The 14,244-nt window shown below is 37.4% G+C and overlaps 1 protein-coding gene across 1 annotated transcript in view; it reads left to right on the top strand.

Annotated features, from left to right (window-relative positions):
- The first annotated feature begins 3,425 nt into the window (after nucleotides 1-3,425).
- LOC114322499 (aminopeptidase M1) overlaps nucleotides 3,426-14,244 on the top strand; it is a 28,280-nt gene continuing 17,461 nt past the window's right edge. The window contains exons 1-5 of the mRNA XM_028269820.2: nucleotides 3,426-3,710; nucleotides 3,833-3,978; nucleotides 8,223-8,325; nucleotides 8,925-9,111; nucleotides 9,194-9,287. Coding sequence (XP_028125621.1) covers nucleotides 3,483-3,710; nucleotides 3,833-3,978; nucleotides 8,223-8,325; nucleotides 8,925-9,111; nucleotides 9,194-9,287 — 758 coding nt within the window. The 5' untranslated portion in view covers nucleotides 3,426-3,482. The remainder of the gene's footprint in view (nucleotides 3,711-3,832; nucleotides 3,979-8,222; nucleotides 8,326-8,924; nucleotides 9,112-9,193; nucleotides 9,288-14,244) is intronic.

Below are 14,244 nucleotides of genomic sequence, written 5' to 3'. Positions count from 1 at the left end.
TAGTAGCTAACTAGTGGACTTTTGCCGACCAAATATTTTTAGTAGCTGATGCGTGTACCTTTGGTGATCAAATATTGTTTAGTAGCTAATGTGTGTACCTTTGGTGACTATAAAATTCTTTTAGTAGCTAATGCGTGTACCTTTGGTGACTAAATTTTGTTTAGTCGGCAATATTAATTGTCGAATGTGTTATTTCTTGTAGTGTATGAATGCTAGAAAAATTGCAGAAGACATTGAACAACAATGGAAAGATAGGCCAGCCAATCTAAGCCCTCACTCTTGCATCCTTTCCCCAATCCGATCATCAATTCCTAAAAAAGACGTAATTGCAATGAAAGAAGTCAGAAAAGCTACTAAATCAGAAAAATATGCTCAGAAAAGTGTTTGGAAAATGAAGTGTCAAATTTAGTATACTGTATGACACATTTAGAAAATATGATCTACGCATTTCATATGTGGTGTAGCTTCAATTTCTCTTCTTCTTCTTTTCTGTCTGTGTATATACATACATATATATGTGTGTGTATGTATATTTTCAGGTTTAAAAAAGAGAAGACGAAGAAGATAGGGGTATAAAAGTAAATTTACACGTTCGGTTAACCGAGGTTAGTGTACATTTTAGTCCACAAACCACATGGGGGTTATGTGGTGATTTCCGAATGTCAAGGGTTATCCACACCCGACCTAAACCACAAGGGAGTACAGTAAAGTTTGCCCTAAAATTTAAACAAATAAAAATATTAAACAGATAAACCATTTTAAACAAATAAAATATTTGATCAGATAAATTTAAGCAGATAAGTAAAAAAATGGAATAGATAATAAAATTAAGATATATATTTGAATAGATAAGGAATTTCAGTAGATAGATATTGGAATAGATAAATAAAAATTTGACAGATAGTAAAAAAAAATTAAACAAATAAAAAAATATTTGAATAGATAGAAAATAATTTGAATAGATCGTCAAAAAAAAAAAATTAAACAGATAAAAAAAGTCAATAGATAAATTAAGGTGTAAAATTAGAAACAAAATATTTTCCAAAATAATAAAAAGACTTCTAACAAAACTATTTTACAAATGGTGGACTTTACACCAATAAAAAATATCCACTCAACCTAATGCTTTATATAATGCTTTATACCTTTCTTACATTAGATTTTTCAACAATTTTCTCATTTAATAATTATGGGGTGTTTGGTGTGGATTAGGGGGAGTTCATTTAATAATTATGGGGTTTTGGTGTGAATTACAGGGGTGACTATAACTTATTTCAATCTGAAAATCTGTGTCAAACTGTTTGGTACAGCTTTTGCTTACAATTTTTTAGGTAAAAATAGCTTAAACAAGTTTAAAAAAATTATTTAAAAACGAGAAAATAAGTGCTTTTAATTTCTACTTTCTAATTATCAATTTTTAACTTACAATAAATTACATCAAATAACATCTATCTCTAATTAAAAATCACTTTTCACAACCATCAACTACTTTTAACTAACTTCAACCATTAGCCACCACAACTCGCCAATGACCTTTCAAATTTATTTTCAAAACAAAATGTAAAAAAACATATATATTAAGGCCTAGTTTAGGAATATTGAAAAAAGACAAAAAGTCAAAAAATCACTATCCTATTTAAGTCACATCATCTTATTTAAGTTACATCACCTCTCTAATACATCACTTCAAACCCAACCCAAACCCAATCCATATTTCATAAAAAGTCAAAAAGTGCACTTATTTAGTCTTCCCAAACTAGGCCTAAATATATACTTCCTTCGTCGCAAAATATTAGCCCCTTATTTTATTTTTTATTGTCTCAAAATGTTAGTCCATCTTCAAAAATCAAGTACAAAAATAATATAAATTTCTTATTTTGCCCTTCTTTTAAATTAATAAATAATATAAAAAATACAATTATGACATTGATATTTCAAAAAAATGTACTATCAAAAGGATCATTTTGAAAAATCAATTTTTTTCAAATGTAATAATTGTACTACTAAAAAAAGTTGAATTCTCCAAAAATGACCATTATTTTGGGACGGAAGGAGTATATATTAATTAAAAAATAAATGTAAACATGTTTAATATTTTATTATGTAAAAAAATAAGAAAATAAATAAATAAAAACAAAAAACAAACAGCGTCTAACACTATGGTGCCGTTCGGTAATACTACGTTTTCAGTTTTCTGTTTATATTTACAAAAATTTAAAAAATTCAAATAAAAACTTGTTTGGTAAAATTTTTGATTTATAAATCAGTGGTCTCAGTTTATAAATTTGGCCAAAAAAATGAAAATACAAAAAATGTGTTTCCATTTTGAATTTTCAGTTTTTTTTTTTTTTACCACCCAACACTAGCCACCACCACCCACCATTTTCCACCACCGTCTTCCGCCACCACCACCCACCACCCACCCCCCACCACCAGTTGCTACCACCACTCACCACCCACCCCCCACTACCACTTGCCACTACCACTCACCGCCCACTACTACCCGCCACCACCACCCACTCGGCACCACAACCCACCCTTCGCCACCGCCGCCACCGCCACCACCACCGCCACCGCCATCGCCATTACCACCCACACCCACCTGCCACCACCCACCACCTGCCACTACCATCCACCGCCTGCCACCACCACCCCCCACCTACTTGCCACCATCACTCACCACCCACCTGCCACCACTATCCACCACCAGCTACCCACCACCACCAGCCACTTGCCACCCATTCGCCACCCACCTACCACCACTACCCATCACCACCACCACCACCCACTCGCTACCACCTACTACCCGCCACCGTCACCCACCCACTCACTACCATCACCACCCACCACCACCACCTGCCATCCGCCACCCACCTGCCACCACCACCCACCTGCCACTACCACCCACCACCGACTACTACCACCACCCACTCGCTACCACCCGTTACCGTCACCTACCCACCCACCATCACCACCCACCACTTATCTGCCACCACCCACCACCACTCGCTATCCGCGATCTACCTGCCACTACCACCCGCCGCCGCCACCACCACCACCACCACCACCCACTCTCTACCACCTGCCACCGTCACTCACTCACTCACCTACTACCACCACCCGCCATCCGCCACCACCTGCCACCACCACCCGCCACCATCACTACAACCACCCACTCGCTGCCACCCACCACTCGCCACCGTCACCCACCCACCCACCACCATCTCCACCACCAGCTACCCACCACCCACCGTCACCACTTTCCACCACCGTTTTCCGTCGTCACTTGTCATTTCTCACTTTTTTTATATTTTTTAAATATTTTATCAATTACCAAACGTATTTGTAATTTATATTTTTTTTGAAAATAAACAAAAATTAATTTATAAAATTTTTATAAATATAAACTGAAAATATAAACGTACTATATATTATGGGTACGAGAGAGTGAGACGAGATAGAGAGAGGAGGAGAGTGTGAGAATGGAGAAGAAGTACGAGCAGTTCAAAGGGCAGTCGAGGCTCCCTAAATTCGCTGTCCCGAAACGTTACGATATCAACCTCAAACCGGACCTCGTCACCTGTAAGTTCGCCGGTGCCGTTGAAATCACCGTCGACGTCGTCACCGACACTAAGTTCATCGTCCTCAACGCCGTCGATTTCTCTGTTGACCGCAACTCCGTGCGCTTCACAGATCCCAGTGGCTCCAAGGTTTCGCTTCATCTATTTATTCTTCTTCTTCTCATTATTTTTTATAATTGTTGTTGTTGCTGTTGATGTCGATGTGAATCAATTGGGTATTATTACTTGAATGAGTTGTTGGTTTGTAATAGGTATCGGAGGTTTTGGGGGTTGAACTTTTCGAACAGGATGAGATCATGGTGGTGGAGTTTCCTCAGAATCTCCCGCTTGGACTTGGGGTTTTGTGCATTGCCTTTGAAGGAACCTTAAATGACAAAATGAAAGGCTTCTACAGAAGGTTTCTCTCCAACCATTCACCAAAATTTTCGTCTAATTTGATTCCAAATTTGAGTAAAAAGCTTGATTTGATATGAGGAGCTACAATCCTTTCATCAAAATCTTTTAAAAAATTATTTTTTCATCCCAAATTTCACTTTTCATCAATTTTGGTGAAAAAACCCAGCTCTAATCCTTCACGGTAACACTTACGTTTTTAGTTTTCTGTTCATATTTACAAAAATTTAAAAAACTCAAATAAAAACTTGTTTGGTAAAATTTTTGATTTATAAATCAGTGGTCTCAGTTTATAAATTTGGACAAAAAATGAAAACACAAAAAATGTGTTTCCATTTTGAGTTTTCAGTTTTTTTTTTTTTATCACCCAACATTAGCCACCACCCGCCACCATTTTCCACCACCGTCTTCCGCCACCACCACCACCCACCCTCTACCACCACCACCTGCGACCACCACTCACCACCCACCTGCGACCACCAACCACCACCCGCCACCACCAGCCACCACCCACCTGCTACCCACTCGCCACCACTACCCACCCCTCGCCGCCGCCACCACCACCACCACCACCACCCACCTGTGATCCACCCGCCACCACCCACCACCTGCCACTACCATTCACCACCTGCCACCACCACACGCCACTTACTTGCCACCACCATTCACCAGCCACCCACCACCACCAGCCACCCACCACCACCAGCCACCTGCTACCACCACCCACCACCCACCACCAACCTGTCACCACCACCCACCACCCACCACCCACCACCACCACCCACTCGCTACCACTTACCACCCGCCACCGTCACCCACCCATTGACCACCACCACCACCACCACCCACCTGCCACCACCACCCACCACCCACCACCACCACCACCACCCGCCACCTACCCGCCACCACCCGCCATCCGTCACCCACTTGCTACCGCCACCCACCACCCGCCGCCGCCGCCACCACCACCACCACCACTACCATTCATTCACTACCACCCATCACCCGCCACCGTCACCCACTCACCCACCCACCATCACCACCCATCCGTCACCACCCACTGCCACCCGCCATCAGCCACCCACCCGCCACCACCACCACCATGCACTCACTACTACCCACCACCCGCCACCGTCACCCACCCATCCACCACTACCACCCGCCACCCACCACCACCCTTCATCGGCCACTCACCACCCACCACCCGCCACCTACTCGCCACCCACCACCCATCACCCGTCACCACCACCTCCCACTCACTACCATCCACCACCCGCCACCGTCACCTACCCACCCACCACCACCATCCACCCGTCACCACCCACCACCACCAGCTACCCACCACCCACCGTCTTCACTTTCCACCACCGTCTTCTGCCGCCATTTGCCACCACTTGACATTTCTCACTCTTTTTATATTTTTAAATTTTTTTAAACATTTTGTCAATTACCAAACGCGTTTGTAGTTTATGTTTTTCTAAAAATAAACAAAAACCAGTTTATAAATTTTTTGTAAATATAAACTAAAAACGTAAACGTTACCAAACACACCCACAATTTCATCAAATTTAAGTAGAAAAACGCTTGTTGGAAATCTGGTGAAAGATTTGGTTCATCCTTGATTTGATGAAAAATTTGCTTCTCCCTTGATTTGATACCCAGTTTGACGAAAGGATTGGATCTCATTTTCACCAAAAATTTCATCAAATTTAAATTTGACGAAGGATTTGGTGAAGGATTGGAGATGCTCCCCCCTCTCTCTATATATATACTAGCGGATGGTACGCGATGTGTGTACAATTCAAATAAGTAAAAATAAAAGAAAATAATATTATAATGTGTACTTCAAGTTCTCCTACGTTAAACCATGGTTATGGTTCAAGCCTTGCCCATCCTCCGTGTAACTTTTTATTTTTTTCAAAAGAAAATTAAAAAATGCGGCATGAGGTGAGCAAAAGGTTTCACTACACCAATTGAGGCCTTCACTTAATAATAGTATAGATTTGTGTACTAGTGGTTACACACACATGTTGTGTGTGTGTGTGCTCTGATGAAATCTACACCCCCAAGCAGTTGATAGATTTTTTGTTTGGTATGGCATTAACTGCTCTTGTGTTTGCTATTTTCAGAAATAAAAGAAAATGTTACAAAGCTACACTAACTAATTTGTAGGCTTCATATAATTGCAACTAGCGGTGGGTGTGCACACGAAGCGCATGCGAAAAACTATATATATATTATGATTAAAGAAGATGAATAGAAACTGACCGTAGTTGTGATTTTTAAATATCTGAATCAATTTTATTTTTTTACATGACATTTTTCAAACTCATTAATTGTTAGGGACAATTTGAAATTGGTAGTTAGAGAAAGAAACCATGGGTGTGTTTAGAATCGGCAGTTATAGAAGGGTAATTTAGGAATAAAAAAAGATGTGACAAAATTGTTCATACCAAGTAACCTGCGGACTTTATATATACTAGATGTTGTGCACCGATGGGTGTGCAATGATAAATCAACAATTTAGATAGAAAAAAAAAAAAAAAAACTAAAATGTTACCAAAATTTGAAAATTTGGAAATAAATTGAAGTAGTTATAAAGGTAGTTGCACAGGTATAATTTGGGAATAGAAAAAAATGTGACTGCTTGCAACAAGAAAGGTGTGTACTTTACATAAATAGTATAGACTAGATGGTTTGCACACTCAATGGGTGTGCTATGAAAATTGACAATTTAGATGGAGGAAAAAAAAGCCTAAAAGTTATCCAAATTTGAAATTTGAAATCAAAATATGTAGTAGTTATATATAGGTAGTTTCATAGGGATAATTTAGGATTAGAGAAAATTGTGATGGTTCACACTAAGAAAGCTGTGTGCTTTACATAACACAATAGGTAGTCGAATAGATATTATATTATATATGTCAAACGGGGGTGTGAATGTGAGATGCCAGCAGAATGATCGGCCCAGACAGAGGTTAGGGCTGCATCCTTCCCACCTTATATAATATAATAGTATAGATAGTGTATATATATAGATAATATAGATATCTCTTCACTTGAATTCTCTGACATTTTCTGATACACAAAATTGTTTGTCCAGTTTTGACTTTTATCATATTCAAAACCTCTGTTATTTGTTACTTGCTGAATTTATTGAATAATGTTATTAAAGCAGTTCTGTACTTGGTAACCTCTCTCTATTATTTAATTATGAAATTTTATCAAAGTTAGTAGACAGTTATCTGTCCCCACCACTTAAAAGATGTTTGCTGATATACACTGTGGTCATTTGTAATTGTCACGGCTCGTATTTTCTATGTGAATGCTTAAGGAGTTTTTATCAATCTCACACACACATAAAGACATACAAAACTTTTTATTTTGTGATTTCTTTGGAGTATATTTAGGTTTTAATCTGCATGGGTAGTTGATGAAAGCATTTTTTTGGGTAAGCAAAAATTTATTACTAAAAAGATAAAATACAATGAAGCTTAACACATGCCTAAAGGAACACAAAAAAATAGTCAACCAGCCAACGCTCCCCAAGGAGTGATACGAAGCCTAGCCTAGAAAAGGAGAACCTCTCACAAGCCACAGAGACTAGGCTCCAAAAGAGAGAAAATACAATGAAGCCTAGAACACATCCTAAAGGAACACAAAAAGATAGTCAACTGACCAATGCCTCCCAAAGAGTGATACAAAGCCTAGCCAAGAAAAGGAGAACCTCTCGCAAGCTAGAGAGACTAGGCTCCAAAATAGAGAGCCTCATACAAACCTAAAGGTAAAGTCACTCCAACAAATTCATTACCAAGAGATGCACCAAAACATACCTTTCGAAACTCGAGACGAAGGTCAGGAATGTGACATCTTAGGTTTGGAATGTGCGGACACATACATACACATGGAGAAATTTATGGTTTACCTTATGTTGTATAATACTAAATGCTTGCTCTCCATTTCCTTCCCAAGAAAATGTGGGGAACTTATAAAGTTTTGAAAATTAAAATTTTCATTGGTACTTGTGTGGTAAAGCAAAGCTACTAATTGAGTCTCGTATTACTATCTATTGATTGTGTGAGTTTCCAATAAAGTAGAATGGCAAAACAGATCTGGATCTTTCTATAGTCGTGCTTTTATTTATTTATTTTTCCTGATGTTGTTTGACAATCAACAAATGGTGAATGTCTATTGGTTGACATTTTAAAATTTGTGGATTTTATTTTAATCATGATTATTTTTCTTCAGTACTTACGCGCATTGTGGGGAGAAGAAGAACATGGCAGTGACACAGTTTGAACCAGCTGATGCTAGGCGGTGCTTTCCATGTTGGGATGAACCTGCTTGCAAGGTGCCAATTTCTTCAACGAGCATTTCCTTATGGATAAATATGAAAAAATATGTCTTTCCTTCTTTTGTACAAAAAATATGTAATTACACGGATGAAAGATCATTGTATGATAACGGAGCTCACTTTAACTTCCACTATAGTTCTATGTATCTCTGTGGCCTGCCTGTTCAATCATGTATGACCAAAGTTTATTTTGTGAACCATATTCGCTAATCACAATCCCAACTATTATTCTGCTGCTATAAAATTAATAAAAGTACGATGACATAAAAAAAATGTTTTCAAGAAGAGGGAAGATGACTTAAACTTTTAAAGGATGTGAGATATTATTCCATTTCAAAAAGTTGAAGAGCCAGAAATATGAACCTCACTACTTTTCATGGAAAACCTTTTTAGGAAGAAAATGTGTAGAAAAACACAGTTTTAGCGCAATTAAAAGTTGAAATATGCTTCTTTTCATCTTCTCGTTGCATAATGAGGTGTTTACACTTTTCTACGTATTTATCAAAGAAATGTGATGTGTTTGTATTTGTATATAAATGAAGTGAATAATGAATATTGTATTAGTTGGCCTTAATAGTTGAACAAATTTTGCTCAGGCTACATTCAAGATCACATTGGAAGTGCCATCTGAGCTCGTAGCTCTTTCCAATATGCCAGTTGTTGATGAAAATGTTGATGGAAAGATTAAGACAATTCACTATCAGGAATCGCCTGTCATGTCTACATATTTGGTGGCAGTTGTCATTGGTTTGTTCGATTATGTGGAAGATCATACATCTGATGGTATCATACACCATCTTCCATTCTTGCTTTAAACGAGTACATTACACAATGTAAACCTTAGTCTAATGTTCTTGGTATGTAGGGATCAAAGTTAGGGTTTATAGCCAAGTTGGTAAGGCAAATCAAGGGAAATTCGCTTTAGATGTTGCTGTCAAGACACTTGGCCTTTACAAAAGGTATGTTGCATTATTTGTTTATTGCACCAAAAAATAATTATTCCTTTTGTGTGAACTTCATCTAACAAATTGTCACATACTCATTGGTTTTTCAATAATATTTTTCATAGTGCTTTTTGTAATATTAAGTTATTGTTACGATATGTGTTATTCCCTATGTAGGTTTCTTTTTGTATTTTAAGCACTTTTAATATAAATATGATGGAAAGTTGTTCTCTTCTCATCTTGCTTCACATTGTTTTCTCTTTCTCTTGCAACATCTTTGACATTATTGTTCTTATTTTTAATTCTAACTTGGTATTAGATCAGAATTTTTTATTTTTATTTTTAATGCCTCGTTCTAGTCTTTTTCTTCTTTAGTTTTTATTTATTTATTTAATTTATTTATTTATTTTTATGTAAGAAAAAAAAATCCCAACATGATTGACTGGGGTGGTAGAGTACTCAAAAACTAGGCACAGGGAGAATGATAGGCATTGGTAATGCACATGGTGGTTTGTACTTTCTAGATGTTGCATTTCATCTCCACCACTTTTATTGTCCAATCAGGCTCTTCAACTAGCTATTAGTTCAACACTACAATTGTTACATCACTAACATTGCCTTTTATAGGTCAACCATAAGAAACTTTTTCCTAGGTTAGAGCTTGTTACTGTATTACATTTTTTTTTAATTTTTTTAATCTTTTTTGGGTCACACCGCTTCTCTACTTTTATAAACATCTTTTCGTAAAAAGTCAAAAAGTATACTTATTTAGGTCATTCCAAACAATTCGTTAGTAAAATATTGTCATAGGAGCCATTTTGTCTGTTATGCTTGTGAATTTGCGAAGCGTAAACGTTCTTTTTATTCTCCAGTTAATAGAAGAAACTTTCTTATTAAAAGTGAGTTTTTTTTTTTTTTTTGGGTTTCAAAACATTTCATCTCATGGTGAGTACTCAGTTTGACACTAAAATTAAGATTTTTCACAGTGATAATGGCACTGAATATATTGATGGGGCCTTTTGCACTTTTCTTGATGACCTTGGAATTCTATTTTAGACAAGTTGTCTTGGCACTCCTAAATCGAATGGAGTTATTGAATGTAAGAATTGTTATATTCTTGAAGTAGCATTTTCTCCTTTGTTTACTATGAATTCCCAAGTCGTTTTGGGGCAACGCAATTTTCACTGGAACTTATCTTGTTAATTGCATGCCCTCTAGTGTTCTACAATATAAGACTCTTCTCGGGCTTCTTCTTGGAATTCCTTATGTTTCTACTCCTTTTCCAAAAATCTTCAATTGTGTTTGTTTTGTGCATTTTTCTAAACAACCTTATGGGAAGTTAGATTCTAGGGTTGTTCGATATGTCTTCATTGCGTATTCTGCTACCCAAAAAGGTTACAAATGTTATGACCCATGCACCTGCCAAGGCATTGTTAGAATGGATGTTACCTTAAGGTACCATGAATCATTCTTCTTGTTGTCCCAACATCTCTTCAGAAGGAGAGAGGTATATTATTAGGAACAAGAAGAGATGTTGAATCAAGAGCGTGGGTCTTTTGTTCATGTTCCCACTCTTTTTTAGGAAGATCCCACTCATAGTTAGGGGGAGAAAGATCAGACCACTGAGATTGAGAATGCGACGGAGAGTGATATCGGTGGAAGGTTGAATAAGGATGACCTGAAGACTATCTCAACATGTGAAAGATTAGGCTACTTGCGTGCCACCTTGTCAATCATTATCATCAGCTCTATACCTCTAGTTTTAGAATCCTCCATTCATCCATCTGGTAATGGTTCTTCTAATGTTATTTTGATAATTCTGATAATTTCTAATTTATCAAAAAAAATAATTCTGATAATTTCTATTGCTCTTAGAAAAGGTGTTAGGAAATTTACCCAACATCCCATAACTTTGTTTAATGTGATTCCTTATCTCCTTTATATCGTGTTTTTGTTTCATCCATGTCATCTATAACTGCTCCATAGAGTTGGAAGGTGGTTGTTAGAGACCCAAAGTGGAAAGGGACTATGGTAGAGGAGATGACAACACTGAAAAAGAATGACACCTTGGAGCTAGTATCCCTTCCAGATGGGATGAAATTGGTGGGATGTAAATGGTTCATACTTATGGTACCTTTGCCCCTATAACAAAGATGAACTCTATTTGTGTGCTTATCTCCTATATTGCTAATCTGGGATGAACTCTTCAACAGTTAGATGTTAAGAATGCTTTTTACATGGAGATTTGGAGGGAGAGGTATATGTGGATGTTCCACTGGATTTTCATCTTAAGTAACCAAAGGAAGGGGGTGTGGGTTGAATAAGGCATTTTATGGATTGAAGCAATCACCTAAAGCCTGGTTTGATAGATTTCTTAGGGCTATGCTGAGATTTGGATATAGAAAAGCCATGCAAATCATACTCTGTTTATCAAGCGCAGTGGTGACAAGATTATTTTTTTTATTATATATGTTGGTATAGTGGTGATAGGAGATAGTGTGGAGGAAGTGTGTCATCTCAAAGCATAACTAGCCCAGGAATTTGAGATTAAAGATTTAGGGTCATTGAAATAGTTTCTTGGGATTGAGGTTGCTAGATCAGATAGAGGCTTTTTCCTTTCCAAAAAGAAGTATATTCTTGACCTCTTAGAAGAAGAGACAGTGATATTTGGCTGTAGACTTGCGGACTCTTCTATTGGGGCTAACCATCATCTTAGTAGTGCAGGGAAGCCTGTAGATAAGGAAAGGAATCAGAGACGCATAGGGATATTGATATATTTGTCTCATACCAGGCTAGATATTTTGCATATGCTGTGTGGAAGTTACTAGTTAGTTTATGCATGACCCTTGTACAGTGCATCTTGATGCAGTTTACTAGATTTTGAGGTATCTCAAGTCAGTTCCAAGGAAAGGGATATTATTTTCCAATCATGGTCATTTGAGATTTGGAGCATCATTTGATGGAGGCTGGGCAGGCTAGTTGATGATAAACAGTCTACTTCTGGTTATTGTACCTTTCTAAGAGGGAATTTGGTTACTTGGAGGAGTAAAAAGCAGGCTGTGGTTGCTTAATCTAGTGCTGAATCTGAATATAGAGCCATATAGCTCATGGTATTTGTGAACTTATATGGCTTCAAATATTATTGAAGAATTTAGGGTTACTTGATGCCAGTCTTATAAAGCTGTATTGTGACAACCAAGTTACCATCAATATTGCTCATAATTTAGTTTAACATGATAGAACAAAACATATTGAGATTAATAGACACTTCATTGAGAAAAAGTTGAGAAGAGTCTAATCTGTGTACCCTTTGTAAGGTTTGAAGATCAGCTAGTTGATGTGTTTACAAAGGGGCTTAAAAGTAAGGTTTTTCACTACATTGTGTGCAGGTTGGTGAATAGATAAGTGTCACACCCTTTGATCCAGAGATCCGGAGTCATAAACAGGAACAATAACCTAAGGTGACAGGTGGCAAATCCTTTGGAAAGTTTCATTTACTAATTAAATATCGAAAGTGATGTGACTCTTTTTGAACACCTTTATTTCCAATTTAAGACTAAATATAATTTCCATGGCCTGGTCCATTAACCTTACACCTACCCTGTACAAGCATACATACAAACATTTTTTCAAATAGTCTACATAAAGAGTTTAAGTTCAAGTTTTCATACATTTTAAGGCTTACAAAGCAAGCCATCTAAATAAAATAAATACGTAAGTCTGACAAGAAAAGAAAATATTCGGGACAGCCCATAATGGCTTCAAATTTCATGAGTTGGGGTGGGAACCCCATCTGGAGTGAGTACTATCCCACACCCTTCTTTTCTGAAAATAAGTGAAACATACAAGAAATTACAATATTAAGAGAGTAACATTACTATATATTGCAAACGAATTATCTAAGTGTAAAAATGACTCTGCAAGCCTCAACCAAGCTCAATGTGGTCCCCTCTGCCCATTTCCTGAAAAGGAAGGGGTGAGCTAACAAGCCCACTAGAGAATAATCTTCTATAAACTTATATGCTAATATGGTGCACAGTGGTGTCGGGTGTGCAGATAATCTCAGTGTCAAATTAACACATAATGGGAGTCCCAAGTTACCAACTAGGATACTAATAATGAGATATGCTAATTTATTGAACATGGATGATGCCTGTGCATGAAATACAACAATTAAATAAAATGAAATCAACATTCAATTAATTCTTGATTAGAGTTCCGTGGTTTCTCAAACACACGTGCAAAACCCAACACACACACCTTGGTTTGTGTGACATCATTTCCATGCACTTTCTCTGAGGAGAAGTCATGTGACATTCCTGCTTTCTCCAATTGCTAGTGGGAAGGACTTGTTGTCCCTTTGGCCAAGTTATGGGATTTTCACCCTAGAGCCTGTAACCCAAGTTTAATTCCACAAACCTACACACACCAAAAATTCCTACCACACCAAATTGTTCCAATATAAAAACTCAGACCCATGCATGGTCTATGCAATTTTATTTAATAGATTCCTCATTAAGAGTGATGTCAAATAGCTCAATGACACAAGCATGAGGTCTCATAGATATGTTCTAGCAATAATACTGACGTGAATGATAATTTCTAGAATCTCACCAAAAACCCTTAGGCAAACAAGAAGGGGTTTTCCACCAAAAGTGTTTCAAGCACAAATTCAACCAACAACAACAGCAACCAAGCTAACACCGATTTCATCAATAAGTCATAGAATGCAAACAACATGATCTCATACACTTTAAAACCTAACCTTTGCATGGTAGACAACAATGTGTTGTAAATAAATCTAGAGGAAAGTATAATAACATATAAGGGAGAGAAGATTTATCCAACCAAAAAAAAAAAAAAAAAAAAACATATAAGAGAGAGAAGAGAACCCCCTACCTCAAGGACGGATAAAAAAGAGAGAAACCCTAGAAATGGAACTTCACCGAAATGGAATTTCAAAATGGCACTT

The sequence above is a fragment of the Camellia sinensis genome, chromosome 10 (assembly GCF_055761805.1).
Source record: "Camellia sinensis isolate YWXY chromosome 10, ASM5576180v1, whole genome shotgun sequence".
Classification (NCBI taxonomy): domain Eukaryota; kingdom Viridiplantae; phylum Streptophyta; class Magnoliopsida; order Ericales; family Theaceae; genus Camellia; species Camellia sinensis.
This window is presented reverse-complemented; position numbering and strand designations above follow the sequence as displayed.